Here is a 22,413-nt window from a genome sequence, read left to right on the forward strand (position 1 = left end):
ACAGACGGCGGGGTAAGAAATATGGGAAAATGAGGCTTATAGACTATTTCTATACAGGGAGCGGTTGCCAGGCGATGAACAGATATTCCAGGAACAAATAGCACATGACCTCCGTCAAAGTTTTTCAGTTCTCTATGATGCATATGATGCTCTAAGATGGACGACGTTTCACTTGCTTAACGGCAACAATCCTTTTAGGTGTTAAGCAGTGTGCGAAATACCCGTCGGCAATTGGGGCATTAGTTATCTTCTAAAATGTATTTTAGTGACTATAGCGAGTGACTGATAATTAGAGATCCCACAAAATCTAGCTATTGAGGCTTTTAGGGGGTCTGCAGTGTCATTTAAGGGGTCTTGAGGGGAACCTCTGTATTTCGAACACTGGCCTCAAGTCTCTGTGCTTCATTCCTCACTACAGTGAATGTGTGCTTGCTGGATGATCACACAGTGCTGTGGTCAAATGGCGAGCAGAAGCTGCTTTCACTATGTAGCCTGTATCAACAATGTAAGGACACCATATACTGCCTGGATTGCAAAAAAAAACGTTCCACATAAGAAACGGGGATGGATGGCTGCATTGCTCCTAACCACCTGCTGCAACTGTGACTGACACCATCAGCAGTATGTTACAAAGTGATTCTGCCAGACAACGGAGAGGGATTTTTTTTTTTTTTTTGCATCATCAAATTCACCAGCAAGATGTGTACAGGCGGTTCTAAATACAGCAGAGAGCTCACTCTTTGAAGAAACAGTGACAAATCTGTCGATCTGCTTTGTACTTTCCTCCCCCCTCCTCGACAAATCCTCAGACACATTTTTAACTTCTTCTCCAATCAAAGAAGCCCAGATTGCAATCTGCTACACAATATGTTTTGCTCCTCTTTATTAGGGCCGTAGATAAACCTCGTGGCTGGAACACAGGCCTGTGAGTAATGAAGGCTCCCTCACCATAACAAGATCCTACCCTCCTTATGCTCTCCTTCTCCTCTCAATTTGTAGTGTCTATGAGTTTAGCCGGTCATTTCCCTGCTCTCCTTCCAAAGAAACAGGCCTGCACAGATGCTGTGACAACGCGTAATCATTTTTTTTTTTTTTTTAGATCTTGAAAGCACACAGGCAATTAAAGAGAATGTATTGCCAATATGCATGCAGCTCCAGGCTCCTACTCCTGTGGTGGACAAAATGTACTTCGGCCTAATTAACATTGGCTTTCTTAACTGACACAGACACACATGAGCAGCAGAAAGTTTTTGTAAATTACACAACAGTGCACAAAAAAAGTAGGATGGATGAAAAGCTTCATTTATTCAGTCTGAGTTCTGGTGCGTCGTTAATGTACTTGTAAATCAGAAGAACGTTTACAGCACATTAATTAACTTGTATTAATAACATGGCACGTCTCTCAGAAAGAATGTTAGGCAAAGGACGCGCGTACAAAATATATATCTAAATAGCATTCGGGAAACAGGAAAAAAAAGAACTTCAGCGACACAGAAACTGAAGTAATCCTCCGTGGCATTGGAAAGAAAAAGAAAAAAACAACAACACAAATAAACTCTTCTGAGGTAGAGGCAGCAGCTTTATATACAAAAAAAAAAAAAAAAAAGCTGACGTATCGAAGACGGTGACTGTCCTCGCAGAGAACCATGAAAACCCTTAAAAGAAAGAGGTTTGAATACTATTCAAGAAACGGCACACTGCAGCCAGCTAGAGCTGAATCAAGGCCACTGGAGGAGCAACAACAACTGCACCGCTGAGTGCATCAGCGGGCAGGTGTTCGTCTCTGGCACCGCTCCAGATGGGGACAGTGGTGTCTCTCCCAGTGGTGAAGATATTCACCATCTGACAGGCTACAGCAAGCGAACCTTGTCAGATAGTGGGTTAACTGGTGGGTGGGTGGGTAGATCTCTCTCTCTCTCTGGATTACAGTATATTAATGTACACTGACGTTTTAAAGGAAGCATATGTTTAGCACAGTGCGAGTGGTAAAAGTTCACACACACAACAGAGCACTATACAAAGGTCATTAAAGAAGATATTTGCTGCGTTCCAAACTGCATACTTTTTATTTGTATTCATGGTACGTACTGCAGCTGTATGTACTGTTGCATGCAGCATGTACATGGGACCTTCTCGTAACATTGCACCTTGAACTTTGACTCTCTTGCTCGTACGTCGTCTGTGAGGATCGTGGGTCAGAATAGCCAGAAAAGCATCCTGGCTTGCATTCTGCAAAATGCGATCGGATGCAGTAGTGCTACTGCATTGGACAGACCATGTATTAAGACATGCTGAATCTTTATCTGGCATACTAAGTAGCATGGTGGTATTGGTATTGGAATGCACAGAACATTAACTGAAAACTTGAAAAAATAAATAAAGAAAAAAACATCCATGTGTCCATTTAGCCCTTTTCATCTGGCAAGTGCTGCAAATTAATTCCCAAAGTAATTACCAGCATAGACAACTGAAGGCTGAATAGTGAAGTCCTACTTGTTGCTAATCAAGCCCATTACTTGATCAATGCAAATATTTCAGGAGAGCACGTTGTGAGGATGTGATGCGTGTTTCTGCTCACAGACTTGGTAAACGTTAAAGTACAATAACCATAAGAACAAAATAAACGCTAAGAGCCACAGAAACACCGGTGTGTATAATATCAGTCACACGTTTGAAACCTTTGTTAATGATGAAAAAGACGACAAAACACTTGTATCGTTTTATTTTATTGTAAATGTTTCTGTAAAAATGAGTGAATACAACAAATATGCTGAGGATATGAGTAAACCTGGGGAGATAGGAGACGGAAGGCAGCATCACTTATCTGGTTAACTTGAGGCTGGATGAACTTTCTCGTTGTGCCACACTTTGAACAATAATACTCTCAGATAGTGTTATGACGGGTTCTCACTGCCAGTGACGCAGAAACACAGCAGTCTAGAACAACCAAAACCAACTTGTCAATGACATCTAATTACTGTTACAATCTTATTTAATAACTTGTATGTATTGGTCCTTTATGTGTATATATTTGTAGTTTTATAGAATGCAGATAACTTTATTAGTTTTTTCTTGAATACAAACAATTAGATTAATGCTTTGAATATAAAAGACATCACAGGAATGGAAAAGACTCAAAGAAGACAGAAAAACAGAGACAAAATAATTGAACACAGAAAGTAATAAATGCAGATGTAAGCTCAAACTCTTAATTGTAACATGTATATGAAAATAACTGAAAACTAAAATGCAGGTGGGACAAGATAATATAACAGTGTAGAATAAATGACACAGTAGAGGGAATGATAGGGCATGCCAATGAGAAAAGAAATGTGATTTAATCTTCATATAAAATTGCTCAACTACTGGATGACAAAGAACGTGCTTAACTACATTGCATCTTGTACTTTCAGAGAAAAACGGATACATTCCAATTCTTAGAAATATATAAATGATTTGAATGATTTTTGGCAGTGCACTTCACAGGACCAGGTAGAGACTGCTGAATCTACTTAGGCTGCTTTTTCACCTTTGAACTGTAATGTTTGTGTAACCATTAAATACATTATTTTTTAATATATATTATCTATTTTGTGAAGAACCCTCTGAGGACATCATGTGGGCTAAAGTGTGACCAACTGTCCTCTACCTACTTGAATTTTCTTTTAGGATTCATGTTCTATTAAGCACATTTTAAAATCCCTGTTTGGTTATTTAGCGTTAAGACTTGTAATTTAATTGCCCTTCATGCCTCACAAGTCTTTCAAAAGCAAAATCTTTTTGGTCACATTCAGAGTGCGTTAATGTGTGTGTGGGGGGGGCAAACATACTGTATGCTGTGTGTCCTTTCAGAGATAATGTGAAGACGAACCTCACAAGGCCCTGAGTCTGGCCAGCAGAGCCTCGAGATCGGACTCTCCCTTGGTGCTACAGTCGCCGACGGCAGCGCCAGCGGACGGCGTCTGGAAGGCCGGAGGCTCTGCTTCGACCTCCATCTCTTTCTCAGGCGGCTTAACCGTCTCTCTCTCCACCACCCGCTCTCTGTCCAGCCAGCGGCTGTGACCCGGGGTGTTCTTGTACCTGCGGCCCGACTCCGAACACGCGGCAGCCTTGGCCCGGGCTGCTGATGGATGGCCCTCAGACTCGTTATGGGCCTCCTTGGCAGGTGGAGCTTTCACCACCGCTGAACCTAAATTTATATTCTGCCGAGAGCGAGACCTTTGTAAAGGTGCCTTGTTGTTTTCTGTGGAGTAAAAAAAACAGAGAGACAAAAGCAGTGAGCACAACTGTGAGCATGAGGGAGGAGAGCGAGAAGGAGTGACTCCTTTAAGTAAATGAAAGCAAGGCATTAATGAGATTACAGAGCCGCTCTTCCCACTGAGCCACCCCAAATACAGAAAGCATTAGGAAACAATGACAAAGCACTCATGCACAACAAAGCACAGGTACACATATCACATGAGCTCACTGTGCACAGTTAGTCAGAATGAACATACACACACACACACACACACACGCACGCCTTGGAAGTGAAGACCACGTATACAAGCGCTGATGAGGACACGTTTCCTGCAGCAGACTGTGGCGAGCAGCGAGCTCAATATGATGAAATGGATATGGCTGATCAACCGTAACAGAAACTCAATAACGTTGCGCGTCTCCCTTTTCCAATCTCCCAGTCTCTTTCCCTTTTCTCTTACATGACACCCTCTCACCCGGCCCCACCTCCCCTGATTCCCCCATTATCATCCATTCTCCTTCCTCCGTTCTTCATCTCAGCTCTCTGCTCCTACAGTAGTCCTCTTCATCTTTCTTATTTCTCACCCCCCCCCACCCCCCCCCTCCCCCCCTGCTCTTCGCCTGCCGCCCTCTCTCTCCTCTCTCCTCTCCTCTCCTCTGGTTTTCCGACAAAGCACAACCCCAGACAGTCAGTGGAGCACAGTGACGGCCAGATCAGACCTACGTTCTGAATTATAATCCCTCTGAGTAGATCTTAGACTTCATCATCAGTATGTGTGCTGGAAGGAGAGGGTAAATCCATATTCATGTGACCTTGAGCGCGAGGCTGAGAGGAGTGACGCGGGGAAAGACACCACCGCATTTAAAATTTCCTGAGCCTGAAATGTCTGGCAAACAGGAGTCAAACACAGCAGAGCAGAACAGAGCGACCCGCTCTGTCAGCCAATCGGTAATGAGTTTGGAGCGTGGCCAGTCAGTCATGACAGTGTGTTTTATGGGCCGCGCTGACGAATGACAAGGAACGTCCCTGAACACAACCTCTGACAAATAAATAAGGATAAAGGGAGGAAAGAGAGCGGACAAGAAGGAACCGACTGCGGAATTAAGAAAAGAAATCCAACGATCTCTCACGCACACGCACACACACACTCTGACTTGTTAGGCAAACAAGAGGCAGTGGGGGATTTTAAAAGGATGAAATGAGTAGAGTGCGTTGCCTTCTCGCTGTGACTGAACAGTTACCACAGCTGCAAATGCAAGTCTCCTCATTATCTCACCCTTTCTGCTCTCTCTTGTTGTTGCAGTCTCAATCTTTAAAAGATGACAATTATTCCACGCAGTCGATCCGGTGCTCCCCGATCCCATCCGGTTCCTCTCTCCTCCCTCTTAAAACCTGTCACCCCCCCCCCCGTGTGTGTGTGTGTGTGTGTGTGTGTGTGTGTGTGTGTGTGTGTGTGTCTTTGTGCTTGGATCAGTCCAATATCTCACAAGCACACATTTACAAATAACACACTCTCAGTTTCTGATGTTGAGAAAATGATCAAATGTGGTAATTTACATTTTAATATCTTGTTTACACTTCTGTCGATTTTTTTTTTTTAAACTGATGCCATCTCTGTCTTCTTGGAGAGAAAGAAAGAGAACAAGCTAACGGGTATTATCAGACATCAGTTGGTGTCAAAATTCAAACGTCAGCATCTTGTTTATTTTAGCATTTATTACCACATTTTTTTTCTAATCACCATGAACCTATAAATCCACACTTCAAAAAGAGATGTAAAACCCCACACTTCAATACCAGCTTCTGTCCAAAAGTGCGATTCTTTTCCTAACAGACCGCTGGCTCTTTAGTGGGGAACCTGATCAAAGAGTCGGGAGGTTCGGTCTCTTCACACTCCCGCCTGTGACACCTAGCTGCCCCTTCCTTTGAAGCCTCGCTGGCTTCTCAGTGTATGCCTTCATCTCAGGTGTAAAACACATCTGAGAGACGTAAAACATGTCTCTTCCCGCAGGTTGTACTCCTTTAACCAACAGCTGACACTGGTTCTTTGGGGGAGCGAGTCAAGTGGAATTCGAAGACCAAACCGATGCCTTTTATTGAAAACATGCTGTGATGGTGGGGCTGTGCGTTTATCTATCTGAAGCAGTTAGACACAGACTCAGATACCTGATACACTGAGAGTTAGTGCATTTCAATTCTGCTTAGACTTGGCTTTCAATGGTATATAAATGAAAGTCTTTGAATTTAGACCGGCATTAGCTTATTTAAAAACACCAACAAGTACAACAAAAACTCAAAAGTAGGGGTGTAACGATACACGTATTCGCATTGAACCGTTCGGTCCGAGGCTCACGGTTCGGTACGCATTACGAACCCAACAATACGTTTGAATAATACTATTGCATTTGGAAAATGCAGAAGCTTAAATTGTGGGAAATATAATGCGCTCAACAAAGCAAACCACCCGACGTAACAGACAACTTGCTGTCCGACACTCCCACCGCGGAAGAAAAAACATTGTACTCCGGTGTTCTAGGAGAGGCTACGCTAAACTAGCTTAGCAGGAAAACCAACAGCAGCACACGCGCTACAAAGTCTCCCTGCAGCGTTTAGGTAGCTGGAGTAGTCATAGCCGCGGGTATGAAACCCTACTCTGGAGTGGAAAACCAGGCTGTGCTAACATGCTTAATGCTATTGAGCCCCGTGACACTACTCCTTCACCAGCCCATTTCCAGACCATAATTCCTGCTTTGTTAAAGAAAACAAAAGCCCAAACAGGGAATCAAATGTCCGGAGCTCCCGCTGTTCCTCTGAGAAGAAACGGCCGGACGTCACGGGCGACACAAAGCTGCCTGACTGTAACGAAACATTAGCTCACTACAGAATGGAGATGAAGAGCCATGTTCTTCAGAACCCTGAGAGTCTCACCAGCCAGGATTTGGCATTTCTGCTTTTTTTTTGCTGTATTGAAAACGTACCGAACCGTTGGCACCACTGTGTCGTATTGAACCGAACCGATAATGTTGTGAACCATTACAGCTCTACAATGACACCAACTGCCACACTGTCAGTAGTTAAGAGTACTACACCTATGTAGCATTGCATTCAAACAATATTGTTAAACTCACAAGGGGAAGTCAAAAAAGAATTGAAATTGATGCAGCAGAACCAGAGATAATAACTCTCAAATTCCAAGCTTTCCTTTTCCTTGTATAATTTTGGCGCCTACATTACCCACAATTCCACTTGACCGCAGACGGTCTGGTCGAAGGATTGGGTGCGTTATGCTGATAATGCTAATGTCGCCTCTAGCATGGAGCAGAAATGAAGAGTGGGCTGCAGAGGTCTGGAGAGGAAGCGTCTTTCTAACTCCACAACCCCAGATTCTAAAGACTCCGACTCAGGTGAGATCACTTGAGGCAATTTTATCGGATTCCGCAAAGCCACTAAAGACTTAGTAGTAGCACTCTTCAAGACCTGTTAACAAACCTTGATGTATGGCATTGGTTCTCCGTTAACAATAGGCAGGGACAAAAAGGGCAACATTTTGGACAGTCCCCAAAGGGATGCATTTTTCACTTAAACGTTGACGTCTGGATATTGTTTATCGCCATTTCAGGGTCACTTTCATCCATTTAAATCGAGCGCTTTAACAACACCAAACGTGTGCATGTCCTTGTAAACAAAATAGCTTCTTGCTTCAGTTATTTCCTTTGACCAGGAGGAGTTGGGGGCAAGTAGGGTTAGTTGGCATTGCAAGCTTTGTTGTTAGCTTGCCTCGGGTTGACTGCTCCTACAGCACTTTATTGTTCCCGCAGCACGCCGTTCTCTTCAAAGAGCAAGTTGGTGAAGGCGCTGTGAAGGTTACACGGTTTTTGATGCATTTTGCATGCTGCATTTCTTTTGTCAGCATTTTGGGTAGTGTAGCACACGGTGGATTCTTTTTACCCCCCCCCCCCCGATAGAACCTTATCAATTTGGACATTTTTGATCTGTGCATTGACGTAGTAACATCTTGCACTCTTGTATCGATTTTCCAAAACGTTGCAGTTGATCTTCACACCTCGCCGCGATAGTCTATTGGAAAACCTTCACTGTCCAATATTAGAAAAGAGCGAGAGGCTTTATTCCATCTGCAAATAGCAGCAAAAAAGGAGTTCACATTTCCTCATGTAAAACCGTTTCCATTTCTATTTGCTGCTTCAAATGATACAGATGAGCTTTTACTCATCTCTCCTCCTCCTCTGCTGCTCTCTTGAAGTTGGGAGAAGTTAGAAGGCAGACAGCCTCAGCAGAGAGACAGAAAGTGAAGTCTACTCTGCAGCAGTCTTTTTCTTTCCTGACTGTTAAAGCCAAACCACCTGCCACCATTGAGGTGACAATGAACTCATCTACATGAGGAGCTGTTAAGAGGCCGGAGAGAGACAGTCAACACATAAAAAAAGAGAAGAAGCCTGGAGATTGGTATTTTCTGGATGTCTGTTAAAACATGAACACATTGCGATTCTGCTGAACTGCAGTCTATCACAGTCCTCAGTCCGCCGCCATCCTTAACTTTGCTGGGAGGCAGAATGGAAAAAAAAAAAAGCATTGATAAAAGAGCTGGCAGGCTGAGTTTGTTGTGTCTCTTACAGCTTTGCTGTAAAATGTGTCTTTAAACTGTACGTCTCACAGCCCTCAGCCTTTTAACCGGCTACTGACACTGGTTCTGTTGCAGCAAGTAAAATCTCAAACAAAGCAGACTAATCGACTGGGTTGAGAATATCATCAGGAACGTCAAGATGGAACCGTGGTGGTTTATTAAATGATTGGGTGGCATTTTGTAGGAATGTAAAAGGCCCTGTCCAATACTCTTTGAGTGTTTCTTCTTTTTTTTTTTTTTCTATCTGCAAATAGCTGCAGAGAGGAATTCACATTTTCTTCCCGTCAGATCATTTGGTCCACTTGCATTTTGCCGCTGCTAATACAGATGCAGATGAGCCTCTCCTCTCATCTTTCACTCCCCCCCCCCCCGTCTCTCGGTTCTTATGAAGTTTGCAGTATTTGATCACTTTAAGAAGAGACTCAGAAAAATACAGCTCTGTGCAGTGATTGACACAACAAGTTGAAGTTAGCAAGATCAAACACACACTTTCCACAGCCGCCATAAAACCACAACACAGCTAGCTGGCGTGGCAGTTTCCCACATGTTCTATCTAACGATGACTATTTGCCCTATTTTATTTTATTTTATTGCATCCATAAGTGGAGCATCTGGGGCCAGTTTACTGCACATGGATCGGTCAAATATACGGAAAAAATTTAAAAAAATTGTGCCAAAGTTTTAAACTAGGAATATAAACAAACCATCGCTTATTTGATTGGATTATTCCTTTATTCTTGAAAATGTTACAAAACAGAGAGCAATCCTTTGCACAAGTTTCCAAGGCTGTACTTGACAATGATATTTTTTTATATATATATGAAAATAAAGAAAAACAGTGAGCTAATCCTCATGTTTGAGAAGCTATTCAGTCATTGGTGCCAAGCATGATCCCTTTAAGAGTCTGGCCTGCAGTCGATTTTTCCACTTAGGGCTGCAACTCTCCCGACTTCCTCCCCTCTAATAGATGGCTGTACATCACCGCCGAGGTAAGATGCAAAACAACCTCATCATTTTTGTTTTGGCGAGTGTAAAAGCGTGTATATATACTGCGCTGTGAGCTACTATCATTGGATGTGTTCGTACATACAGAAAGGAGACGTGCAGAGGACAGCAGCGTTTAAGAGTTGAACAAGTACGGTGTCAGAAACGTGTGGAGGCTCCAATGTCCTCCTGTGAGCCTTTTAAAAAGGTAAAAGCTAGCAGACAGCTTGTTAGCTTGCCTGTGTGCATTAGGCTGGCTGTAATTAAAAATCATTCATTACCTGGCAACACACCAGTCATTGAAGGTTTGTCCCTTGCTTGTTCGTCATAGTTATTAGTGTGTGTGTGTGTGTGTGTGTGTGTGTGTGTGTGTGTGTGTGCGTGTGCGCGCGCGCGCGGAGAGGTCTGCCTTGAGTCACATGGAAAAACAGCACGCTGGATTAACAAAAAGGATGAGAGGCAGCGAGCAATGAAAGGAGGGTGGAAGGAGGGCAACAGTGGGAGAAATGGGATGATGATGAGGTAAAATGATGACAAGATGGGCAGAATAAAAAAGCCTCAGGACAATGATTTGGAGGCAATGATTGTGATTTGGACTAGACCGAAATAGAGTATGAAAAAGAGAGGGTGCAATAAGGAGACAGAGGAAGAGAAAATACAGGAGGTGTGGGAATGGATTGTTGAAAGAGCCCAACAACAATCCCTGTGGGTAATGTGAAAACCAGCACTGTTATAGGTAAGTGAAGCCTGTCCTGCTCTAATGCATATCAAAGTGTTTTTGCTTTGTTGAGCTGTGATTTGACTCCCCCCCCCCCCCCCGTCTGTCTCTCCTCTCCCATAGTTAACAACCCCAAATATCTTTGTAAATACAGAAGAATGGCTCACATTGTTAGCAGAAAAGCAGCATCATTTGGAAGCCTTTTAGGTGCGTGTGTGACAGTGTGACTGGGTTTGGATCTATTTTGTCTTCTATTGTATGAATTTATTCTACCTCAACAATACCGGGCTCCACATGGCATTTACTTTTGGGGGTTTTGGTTAAGCTAATCGATCAGTGGATCAACAAAAAGTGAAGCAACGTTTGTTTTCATAATTGATAAAGTCATCAATAAAAAAATTAAAAAAGGCAAACATTGTTTTTTCTGCATTTTATATTGTTCTGAATTGATTATATTTGGATTTTGGACCGGTGGAAATAAATAAACAATTTGATGTTAACACAATGGGCTCTGGGGATGATTATTAGATTAATAATAGTTGACAGATTAATTGATAATGAAAATAATCATTAGCTGCAGCCCTAGGCGCATGCACTACATCTCATCAAGCCTGACAGAAGAGCATATTTTAATTTAGTGACAGTGATGATCACTGCTGGCCCTTCACAATCACCACTTTGCTATGATGCTGCTCATGTGTTTTTGAGTACAGCTTACACAAGCGGAGAGACTTTTATTTGTTTAATAATGTAGAGAGATAAAAGTCTGTTATTTCAAGTGTAAAAATGACAACCAATACAACGCTGACACACATCCTGGGAAGTAATCTATGAACATGTGCATGGAGCCGGGATAAGAATCGGACTGGTTCAAAACAGAGAGCGGGGGCAGTTTCTTGACATTTATAGGTCAACCTCTATGACTCACCTACAAACAAATCCATGGCGATCATAAACATTATTTGACTGGACATGGCAACGGTCTGTGCACAGGGGACAAATGTGCACACAAGGGACACACTCATAAAGACATGTCAACACATATCGCCCGCCACGCTTATACGGACATGATTGAGTCATATTAAAATCAAGTGTACATGACAAAGTGAGCAGGGAGTGGGCAGGGGTGTTGGGGGTGGTTTACTGCTTAAAACCAAAAAAAGAAGAAAAAAAAGGCCAATGTGGAGGATATGAAAGGGCTGAGCTGGATGTCCCTCAAGTGTTCTGCCCCTCAGTGTGAACCCCAGCCACTGTGGGAGCAGCCAGGCGTGACATCGCGTTAACACGCCTTGGTGCTTCTAACAATGCCTCAAAAGCGAGCCTGGTCCGACTGTCACAAGGAGGGCTACCCCCCCCCCCAACTCTCTCTCTCTCTCTCTCTCTCTCTCTCTCTCTCTCTCTCTCTCTCTCTCTCTCTCTCTCTCTCTCTCTCTCTCTCTCTCTCTCTCTCTCTCTCTCTCTCTCTCTCTCTCTCTCTCTCTCTCTCAAACTGCAGAAGATGCTCTATTGAGAAGATAATTAAAATAAACAATACCAAGCTTCTGTTTTTATGGACCACATACTTCACCCTCTCACTGACAGATGCTAGCGACGTGATGTTTTTTCCAGAGACATCACGCGTCAAAAAAAAAACGTAGCTGTCAAATTCATTCTAGTGGCCTTTTCAGGAGGCGACTTGTTTGACGGACAGCCATCTTCAATGGACCTAATATACTGTGGACACAAATAGAGTACGGCTGAATGTTCTGCGATTACGAAACACAGACATCTCCGATGTCACAGCAAACTAGCATTATCATTATAGTGTAACGGCTGCTAAATGTTTACCGTGCAAACAGCAGAGATAATGACGCCACTGCACTGTGCTTTTGGAGGAAAATAAATACGAGTTAAATTAATACTTTTTAACTGCTTAGAAATAGCGTCTTCCAGAAATAATGACTTTCCCCACTTTCAACTGCACTGCCACACGATAACATAACTTTGAAGGGGGGGGGGGGGGGGGGGGAGAGCAACACCATGTTTAGTGTTGTAAATTACCCATCTCAAGCAAGTTGTACATTCCTGCTAGTTGTTAAAATGCATTCATGTATTAATGAACCTGCTGTACCAGGCCATGGTCAGCGATTATACAAATATGCAATCTGTAACAAATAGGGTAAAAAAAAAGAAGAAAAAAAAAAGAAGATGCATGATCTTTTACAGTACAAACAAATCTGTCCACTTGTATTACAAAGAGGAAATACACCTGGCAGATGGTTGTAGCAGCCCGGGCTCTTAGTCCTGCTTTACTCTAATTATACCTACATGCAGGGTAATGGACTGAGAATGTTTCCTCGTACAGGGACAGCATCACTTCCTGGGGTCTCTCTTCTCTTTGCCTCTGTCTGTGTGTGTGTGTGTGTGTGTGAGAGACAAACACACACACACAGCCATCAGACACAAACACAGCGAGACAGCCTGACAGACACACCACTGAGTGGAAAAACACACACACACACACACACACACACACACACACACACACACACACACACACACACACACACACACACACACACACACACACACACACACACACAGTCCCTTTCTAATAAGCACTGGCTATTTCACTGATACAGGTGTACAGCCAGTGTACTCTGCTGCCTCTGGCATGAATTAAACATGTCTTGGTTTCAGACTCTGCTACCTGTTGTTGTTTGTGTGGATACTGCTGGTAAATATCCCCAGCAGCCGTAGTCTAATGCATATGTATTCCCCCTCGGTGGCTTCACACTAACTAAGGGTTTCTATCAGCCGCTCTCTCCAGCAGTGTACACCTGTCACACTGGGAGAGTAAAATATTGATCCTTCACACGCCTCCAGACACGAAGCTGCCACGCACTCGCAAATGCGTCCGCGGACAGACAAACACAGAGAAGCACACATTTCTCGGTTAGCTTCCAATCAGTCTGTAACACGGATTAATGAACTGGTGGACTGAGGAGAAGTTTATATGATAGATGAGGAGTATAACCGATATACTCCTGTGTGCTGTACACACACGGACCGCAGTGGTTTGTAGAGACTGCAAAAGTCATCTGTATCCATAACACATGTTCAGCCCCCCCCCCCCTAAGTTTTCTAACAAGTCCCTTTGAGATCAAAAAGAGATGTGCTTAATTTTGGAACAAAACATGGTTAAAATTCCACATGAAAACTTGTTTTTCTTTCACCGGTTTTCACTTGCCAACCCCCCAGGTAGGAGGTATAACCAGCACTGTGAGGGGCTGAGAGGGCTCCACCCACTCCCTCAGGAGGGCATCGGGATCAGGTGTGAGAAGAGACACACCTGGAGCTGATCTCATCAGGGAGGGGAACCAATGTGAAGCAGAGGAGCTGATCGGAGAGGACACGCTGAGAGGGGAGCGCAGTCGCTCCCCCCCCCCCCCCTCCGAGAGCTCCAGGGTGGGAGACAGTTGAAACCGGTGGGTCGGCTAGCAGCCCGGCTGAGTTTGTTTGTTCTAGTTTTGTGAAAAAGCTCTGGACTGAGCTAGGTTTTCTGTTTTTTGTGTTAAATGGAGGTTGTTTGATTAAAGACTCTGGAAAACTGCTGAACTGACTCTCCCTTGATTGCTGTGCTACCGCTACTTTTCGTGTCCTCCGTATGATCCAGTTACAGTATATTAAATATGATTTACTGTCATATAGTCAAGTATATACAAGTGGGGATTGGTATGGAACCTCAACACTAATTTGGTAAAGACTTTAGTGTCCATGTATAGAAAGTCAGGTGCGGAAAGCTGGCATTGAATGTCTGGGTGGCTTCTTAATCTTTTTTTATTTTTTTTTTATTGGATGCTCATTTAAATATAAAATCGTATCAGTTTTTTATTTAGGCAAAGTTCTTCTACTGCTGCTTGTGTTCAGACAAGTTTTACTATTGAAGAGGTTTGGCTTCTTTTGTTAAATGTGTATGAAATGTTTATTTCTCAATGTAAAATATGATTTAAAAAAATAAATTCAGTTTGGTATCATTTGGTATTATTAAAACTCAGAAATTTATGAATGATCTTCATACGAGTGGTTGTTTTGCAACACCAGTGTATTGAGGCAATGTTCAACACTTGTAATGCAACACAAGATTGGATCACCCACCACTGTCCTGGCATCAAAAGGTGATTACATATTTCAAACTCCAACGGAAGATTTCCATTCTTTTTCTCTTTTGTAGTCTCTCGGAGGTGTTTCTTTTCTGCCATTGTTTTCGCTGCCAGCTGAGGGCTTGTGTTTAACACTCAGGCCGACTCTGACAGCTCTCAATATGCAGGGCCAGTACTGCCAAACAGACTTATGAATTCCAAACAGCCCGGAGTCATGCTCCATATTTCATTGAAGTTGAATATTTAAAAAGATCAACCCACTCAAAACCCTATAAAACCTATCGTTCTGGGGCCTTGTGTCCTAAAAATAAAATCGCATCTGCCATATCGCATTACAGACAGCCACATCAGCCTCCATCTCTTAACCATTTCCCTCTCTCTGTTCCCTTCTCTCCCTGACAAAACCCATCTGGTAACCAGCCTGTCTCCATCAACACAGGTTTTGCTTTCTCTCTTTCAAACAACTGCAAAACTTCTTCCTGCCTCCTTTATCCCATTCGCTTTCCTTTTCTCCCTCACTGTCTGGAACTCACAACGTCCTCCCTTTATTGGTAAAGTAACTCTCACCCCTGAGCTGTCCATCAAACTCATCTCTTCTCAGGGAATCACACAGACCACCAGGTAGAAACGACAGTTCTCCATTTCCTTCCTACAGCACAGTGAACAATGGTTTCTTATTTTTTAAAAGTGAGCAAAGCGAAGCACAAGATTTGACCAGATGTGGCAGAATTAATGAGCCCGACTGCAATGCGATGCAGCCTGCTTCTGACAGATCAAAGCGATCTGCGCTCCAATTAAACAACATCGACTGGTCAAACTGTGAGAAACGGACAGCGAGGCAAGATGGACTTATACTTGTAAAGTGCTTTTCTCGTCACTCAAAGCGCTTTAACACTACATGTCATCATTCACCCATTAACACCCATTCATACACTGATGGCAGGGGCCATGCAAGGTGCCCATCAGGACTCTAACTCACTATGCCCATAGCAGCCCCTTTGTTATGTTTCGTTTGGGTATAAATTAATAGTGTAATTAAGCGTTAAGCATTAATTTATCTAGATATGTATTATGTCATTAGCAGAATTCGAGCGTATCCATGACATTCATTTGCCTGAGAGTGAGCTAAGTGAAGAGAAAACAGTGAGATTTTATCAAGAGCGCATAGCACACAACGTCACCAGCGAACTAAACCAAAGTTGTGAATGACTCCTGTTGACTGATATACAGTTCATCATGTTGTTCAGTTCATACCTCATATATTTGAACGGACCATTAAGCAATGATTTGCCAAAGCATATCAGACTATTTTTATATTTTGACTCTAAACTGTAAAACTGATATTTAGGAAATTGCTTGACAAATTGGTGGAGTTTTTAAATCTTCATAATCTTTTGAAACAATTCACAAAAAGACATATTTTGTCCAGATACTGACTTTTGAACAGAAAGAGGTTCAACTTTAAGAGATAATCTCTGGAATGTGTCATAGCAGCATCCACTTACAGCGGGCTGCTCTGTCACTCTTACTAAAGCATTTGAGTACAACACAAAGCAGAACTACTGATGCTCAATAACTAATCTCTATAAGCTCATTTTGTATTCACGGTTAGAATCCGCAGCTTTCTGGTTTCCGTTCGTGGTCCGAGTAGTATTGACCAATCGCGTTTGAGCAGGCTTTGGTCGAACCCAGGTAAACAGTTTGGGTAAAGAGCCAAACGTATGGGCCAAAATGCAATATCGGAAACCTACCGGTTATAGTCTGACCCTGAATGAGCTTTTCATTGGTTTAAAAATGTGCTTGTAAACTGGCTACTTGCCTGCTACACGCCGTCTCTCAACTCTCAAATCCAGTCTTGCATTTCAAGTTGCTAATCCGACTGTGAACAACGAGCAGCGATGGAAGAGGAAGTCTTGGACCGGATACCCCAGAAAGGAATCAATTATCTGCCGTTAGACCGACAGCTGATGGGTTCAGAGACTGCTCAACTACATACATGAGTAGTGTTCTTTAGTTACCATTCACCCGTGTTAAAGAAATATTCGGAACTGGTATTGCTATTATAATAAAATAATGACTTTGATAGAAATACCAATGTAAATCTTTCATACAGGAAATGTTACAAAACTTTGATCAAAAAAGAAAAGTAAGTAGTAAAGAACAAATGTACTTGTTTTATACACAGACATGTGCATTACCAGTGACTTTTACCTCATTTAACATTAGATTGAGTGTATGTATTGCACGGTGATGGAATTCAATATCAAATGAATCAAACATGTAGGTTAACGTGACACCAATTATGACTCCAGGCTGATACACACAAGGACCTTTATAATTTATCTACCGACTGAAATTAACAATATGCGAATTTTACGCTTCCACTTGATTTCAGATATAATCTTTGATGAATAAACATGACACACACATGCAGAAGCCTGTGGGCAGGAGCGTGTGCATACCACCCACCAGTTGGCAGGAAAAAAATGAGATCAAATCAACCCATACCAGAATAAATATTGAGAGACAGGCACCGCATCGGGCCAAGGTTGTGTAATACGGGGGTGATGGTGTCATTAAATACATTACTAAATAGCATTAACATAAAGTTTGTAAACTGCTTAGGGTGGCGAGGGTGAGAAGTGGTCGACACAGTGTGACCAGATAACTTAAGGTGGGCTGTCTAGAATTCTCTTTGTCCAACAGCCTGATTTATGACGACGAACAAACAAACACATATCCCGACTGCAGGCATGACCATCATCAAGGGAGAAAATACAGCAGGCGGACAAAGAGCAGCAGAGGATAGAGTGCATGTGCACGCGGACAACGGCATGTTTTCCAATGTCGCGAATGCAGCTCAAAGTAAACGCTTCCACCAGACTTGACCGTGGCGTTTGCTCCTTACATGGACACAAATTGAGATTTTCTCACGTCTCTAACTAGAGAAGACAGCGGCAAGCGGCGAGTCCACATCCCGGCTTCTGAACGACCCATCAGAGAACGTGCGGGTCACGTGACAGGCGCTACATGTTTTTGCCACAGCCTACTGTATGGCCAAAGGGCTTCAAGTGCCCACACAGTAAACAAAGTAAGGGGACTGCCAGCATCCCGTCGACATCACCGTCTCCTCCTCTTCAGCAGCTCCACTCTGTGAGTCATCAGTAGAAAAAAAAAGAAGAAAGAAAGCAAAATTCACAACATGGCACCAGCGCGGTGCTTTTTTTTTTGGGGGGGGGTAGTAGTATTGCTACGCTCTCCTGCAACCATTGGCGCTCACTGACATATCAATGCAATTAGAGTCATGGCTTTGTCCCAGTGAAGGTCAGCTAGCAACACTCAGAGAGAAACAGAACGATAGCAAGAGAGAGAGAGAGAGAGAGAGAGAGAGAGAGAGAGAGAGAGAGAGAGAGAGAGAGTGTGTTGGGGGGGAGAGGGAGAGAAATTAAGTGACAGGGCAGGCTGAGTTCAGCTCAGCCTCTGTCCAGGGGCCTCTTCCTCTTCCTCTCACACAGGCCTGGCAATTAAAAATACATGCATCAATGGGCTACGCAACTCTCTGAAGTACGTACAATGATACATTTACACCTCCCAAATACATGTAAATGGACATAGCCATTCAGCACAGTGTGTGTGTGTGTGTGTGTGTGTGTGTGTGTGTGTGTGTGTGTGTGTGTGTGTGTGTGTGTGTGGCCAAACGCACGCCTACTTCATATTCCTATGCACTTCACTTCGAACTGAAGGCTGGCCAGCCGTGTTCAATTCAATGAACCTCTAATCAATGCAGCAGACAAATCACGCGGTTGAATAGGAGGTTCAGGGGGACGCATTAACCCAATCGCCTCAAAGAGGTATATGGATCTTCCCAAAGAAAGCTGTAGTTCATCACGCAACACGAGTCCTCTGCAAGACAGACATCAGTAGGCCAGGACAGCGGTGTGTTGATGAGATTGGACCGTATTGATTTTAATCAACACAGGGCCGAACAGAGACGTGTGCCCTCTCCAGATGAGGAAACGCATTTTAAATAGCGAAGCTCCATTTTGTGGCCAGCTGTTAGCAAACACCCAAGGGAGGACTTTCAAGCTGAATGGGACACGTAGCAGTGACCTCAGCGCGCGCGTGTGCGTGTAAAGTAGCCGTGTAACTGTAGGCAATAAATGATTATTATAGTGAACTTTCAAGTGTGTCCAAAGATCCCATCACTGGTATAGTACATGCATGTAATATCTGTTTATGAATTGATGGTTTAGCACGAAAGCATCCTTAACAGATGTGGCCTGAGGGAGAGCGCAGTGCTTTACTGTAAGTGTGTCATCCATCTCATTCCTTCTGAGAGCTCCCATGGGCCCCGTAGCAATCCATGCTCCCTTCAGATGTTCTATGTCTCGCCCAGAGAGTCAATGGCCGTGTGGACAATGGGATGGGTTGATATTGTAAATGGCTGTGCAGAGGATCACTGCCAAAAAAAAGGGGCCGCAACACATTGAAAGCTTTGACTAAGAGAAAGAGATAGAGAGAGAGAGAGACTTGGAGTAAAATGTGCACCCATCCATTCCCCGACTGCATCAACAATCACAGAACCACAAAAAGTCCCGCTGACAAAGCACTTTCCTTACACAGAAGTAAATTGTTTTGCTAGTTCAGTGCTCATGTTAGCCATGACCTACAGAAACACGCGGAGCAGATGTGGAACAGAAGGTGTGAGGGTAATTTACTTCTTTGAACATGCGTGCTTAAAATCCACAACCACAGCTTTCTCACAGACACGAAACCTTGAGAGAAATCAAAGCGAACACGTGTGTGTTTTTACACGCACACGCACACGCACACACACACACACACACACACACACACACACACACACACACACACACACTGGGGGTGTCACGATTCACCAACTGGAATCGATGTGCTGGGCTTAATGTCTAAGATACAGCTGCATTGATTCAAACTGCTTGAATCAGGGCAAAGCTGGGAGGGAATCAATGCGGGTATTTCTGTATCAGAAAAGCCTGATATGACAGGCATTTCTTTAATAACAACAACAACAACAAAAAAAGCAGCTAATAATGTCTTTCACTTTGTGTTTCCCTTTCTTGTATCTGCCAGTCTTGTCAGCTCAGTGAAAGTTCAGATCATGTGTTGACCGCCGCTTGCTCTTAAGAGGAAGAGAGGGGGAAAAAAAACAACAACTTTGTACTCTGCTGCCCCACACGACATTTATGTTGTCAGGAATCCCAAGAAAGACAAACGTTGAATATTTACGATTAACTTGCAACTCATGAACTATCCATGTAACCTCACATGAAGCACTACCATGACCCCATGACAGACGCCATGAGACTCCGGAGGAGACGTAATCCCCTTACCTGCAAAAGCTATCAAAATGTTGCTCTGTGCGCCACAACAGAACCAGCTCTGTATGTAATTGAATGTGTGAATTCTCCTTCGCCTTCTATGACATGTTTCACTCTTTGTCTTGATGTGAATTGAATATATTGTGAGAACAAGAGACACCCCTGTATTTTAAACTTGCACAGTTGTGCTGTGTGTTCAGCACAATGAGATGTACAAAACAGTGTTTGTTTTCTTTAATCAGCCAATGAAAAGAACAATGGCTCAGTGGGAGACATCAGAGCATACAGGAGCGCCTGCAGCACAATCCTACTTGTAATTATCACAACACCAATCAGCAAACAAGCGCAAGACAAACACGGGAACAAAAGACGAAATGGAGGGAGGAAACAAACAAGTAAATAACTTCAGAGGCCAAGACAATGCGCCATGACAGCATGTAACACCCTGTGTCTGCGAATAATCGGAGAGTTGCTGTTGCTATCATTGATCAGACAGGAGATATCCCCCCCCCCAAAAAAAAAGGGGAGGGGGGACATGTGGAGAACGCGTGTGTGTCTTCTGACTGCTTAGGAAAGTTAGTTAAATGTCACTTTTACTTCTAGCTATAGTTGCCTCATTATGATTTAGCAAAGTAGTCTAGCCAGGAAGCACACTTCAATGTTCACCAAAAATAAAACCCCATCATATCCTAACACCACCACCACCAACAAACTCAGAGAAACAAAACCCTTTATACACCCACTGAGAGAAAAAAAAAAAAACTACATCAATCAATTTTTGTTTTTATGGCGAGAAATGTGTTTTGCATAAGCAAAGGCACAAGACAAATAATGACTAGTGCAACATCTGTATGAGGGCACAGGAAAGGGGCGTGAGGCAAGGTATTTATTACTTAAGCACCGGTCCCGCCTCGGCTTGGTAAAAACAACATGTCACTTTGTAAAATGGAAACAACAGACCCCTGCAGAAGCAATTATGCAGAATCGCACAGGGATTCAACTGGTTGCACTTCTGCTTTTTAGATGGAGAGAGCAAATATTCCATAAGTTCTAACAAGCACCAGGCGCTTAATGGAAAAAAGAAAAGAAAAAACTAGTGCAAATGTAATTGATCCTAAATGCGTGTTATCACAAGCTTGTCAGGTTTAACTATATTGTACAGTTTCTCACCTCGCTGTGACAGAAATGATCATGCCGTGCTAATCAGCCCATTTGATTGTTGGGTAGATAACATGTTCATCCAGTTGAGACAATTACTTCATCAAGACTTTGCCATTCCCTACTCTGCACACTAGATGAGCTGGTGGGCTCAACTGTTCAAGTGAATTTTAAGCAAACTTTTGAAATGTCGCACAACAGGGATGCGAATTAAGCACATTTCTATCAACTGGTTCGGAGCAAGCGTCGATTTGTCAGGAGTTTCCGGTACAGGCTGAAGCTTTATGCATCCAAAACAAGTCCCATTGGCTAGATAACCCACTATGAGAGAAAAATAATTGGTTTCAATTGTTAAACTTTTGAAGTGTTAATTGCTCTTTCTTGTCAGCTGATATTGGCCATGTGTCATGATGTCCGGAGACAAAGACAAAGTCATTATTCGGCAAATTCATTTCCATATCCCCATTTAGCAACTCTTTCTTTTGAAAAAGGCAAGAAACACCTCAAGTGAGGGAAATTTTTTTAGCAGATTTTGCCGTTTCCATGCAGCTTTTAATATACATATTATAAGATATATTATAACATCAATATAATATACACACTATACAGGCTTTCTTCTGAAGAGCCTCGTTTTCTGTAGGTTAATATAAATCAATCCATTCTGACACCAGCAGATACAACTAATCACAATGTATTACAGGAAAACACAACAAGATCTATGCCAATAACTTTCCCACCCACGCATGCAAATGTGGTAAACAGAAGATATGGAATACAGTAACATTTCAAGTAATGTAGAGAAAGCATGGGGGCAGAGAGAGAGAGAGAGAGAGAGAGAGAGAGAGAGAGAGAGAGAGAGAGAGAGAGAGAGAGAGAGAGAGAGAGAGAGAGACAGAGAGAGAGAGAGAGAGAGAACACTGGCTACTGTAACGGCAAGAGTCAGAATGCAGTACATGCACAACTTGGCCTGAAACATGGCTCCTAATACGTCCATGACTGCAATTACAGAAGTCACTTCAGTGACGCTATAGGCTTTAGCTCTGGGCATGCACAAATCCGATTTTGTTTGCACTGATTTCATATCTGCCAAACCACTTGGCGAGGAGGCCGAGCTTACATTGTTATTGGAATTGCTCGAGTCTGGACATAATCAGACATCTCTAAACCCA

General features: G+C 43.1%; 1 protein-coding gene across 1 annotated transcript in view; it reads right to left on the minus strand.

The window, feature by feature from the left end:
* Positions 1 to 2,728: 2,728 nt before the first annotated feature.
* The window catches only part of LOC137887360 (protein diaphanous homolog 3-like), a 145,421-nt gene continuing 125,736 nt past the window's right edge, over positions 2,729 to 22,413 (minus strand). The window contains exon 27 of the mRNA XM_068730285.1: positions 2,729 to 4,243. Within this exon, the coding sequence (XP_068586386.1) occupies positions 3,873 to 4,243 (371 nt within the window). The 3' untranslated portion in view covers positions 2,729 to 3,872. The remainder of the gene's footprint in view (positions 4,244 to 22,413) is intronic.

Source organism: Cebidichthys violaceus, unplaced genomic scaffold (assembly GCF_023349555.1).
Source record: "Cebidichthys violaceus isolate CVI_PGR_0920_01 unplaced genomic scaffold, fCebVio1.0.p SCAF_5, whole genome shotgun sequence".
In the NCBI taxonomy this organism is placed as follows: domain Eukaryota; kingdom Metazoa; phylum Chordata; class Actinopteri; order Perciformes; family Stichaeidae; genus Cebidichthys; species Cebidichthys violaceus.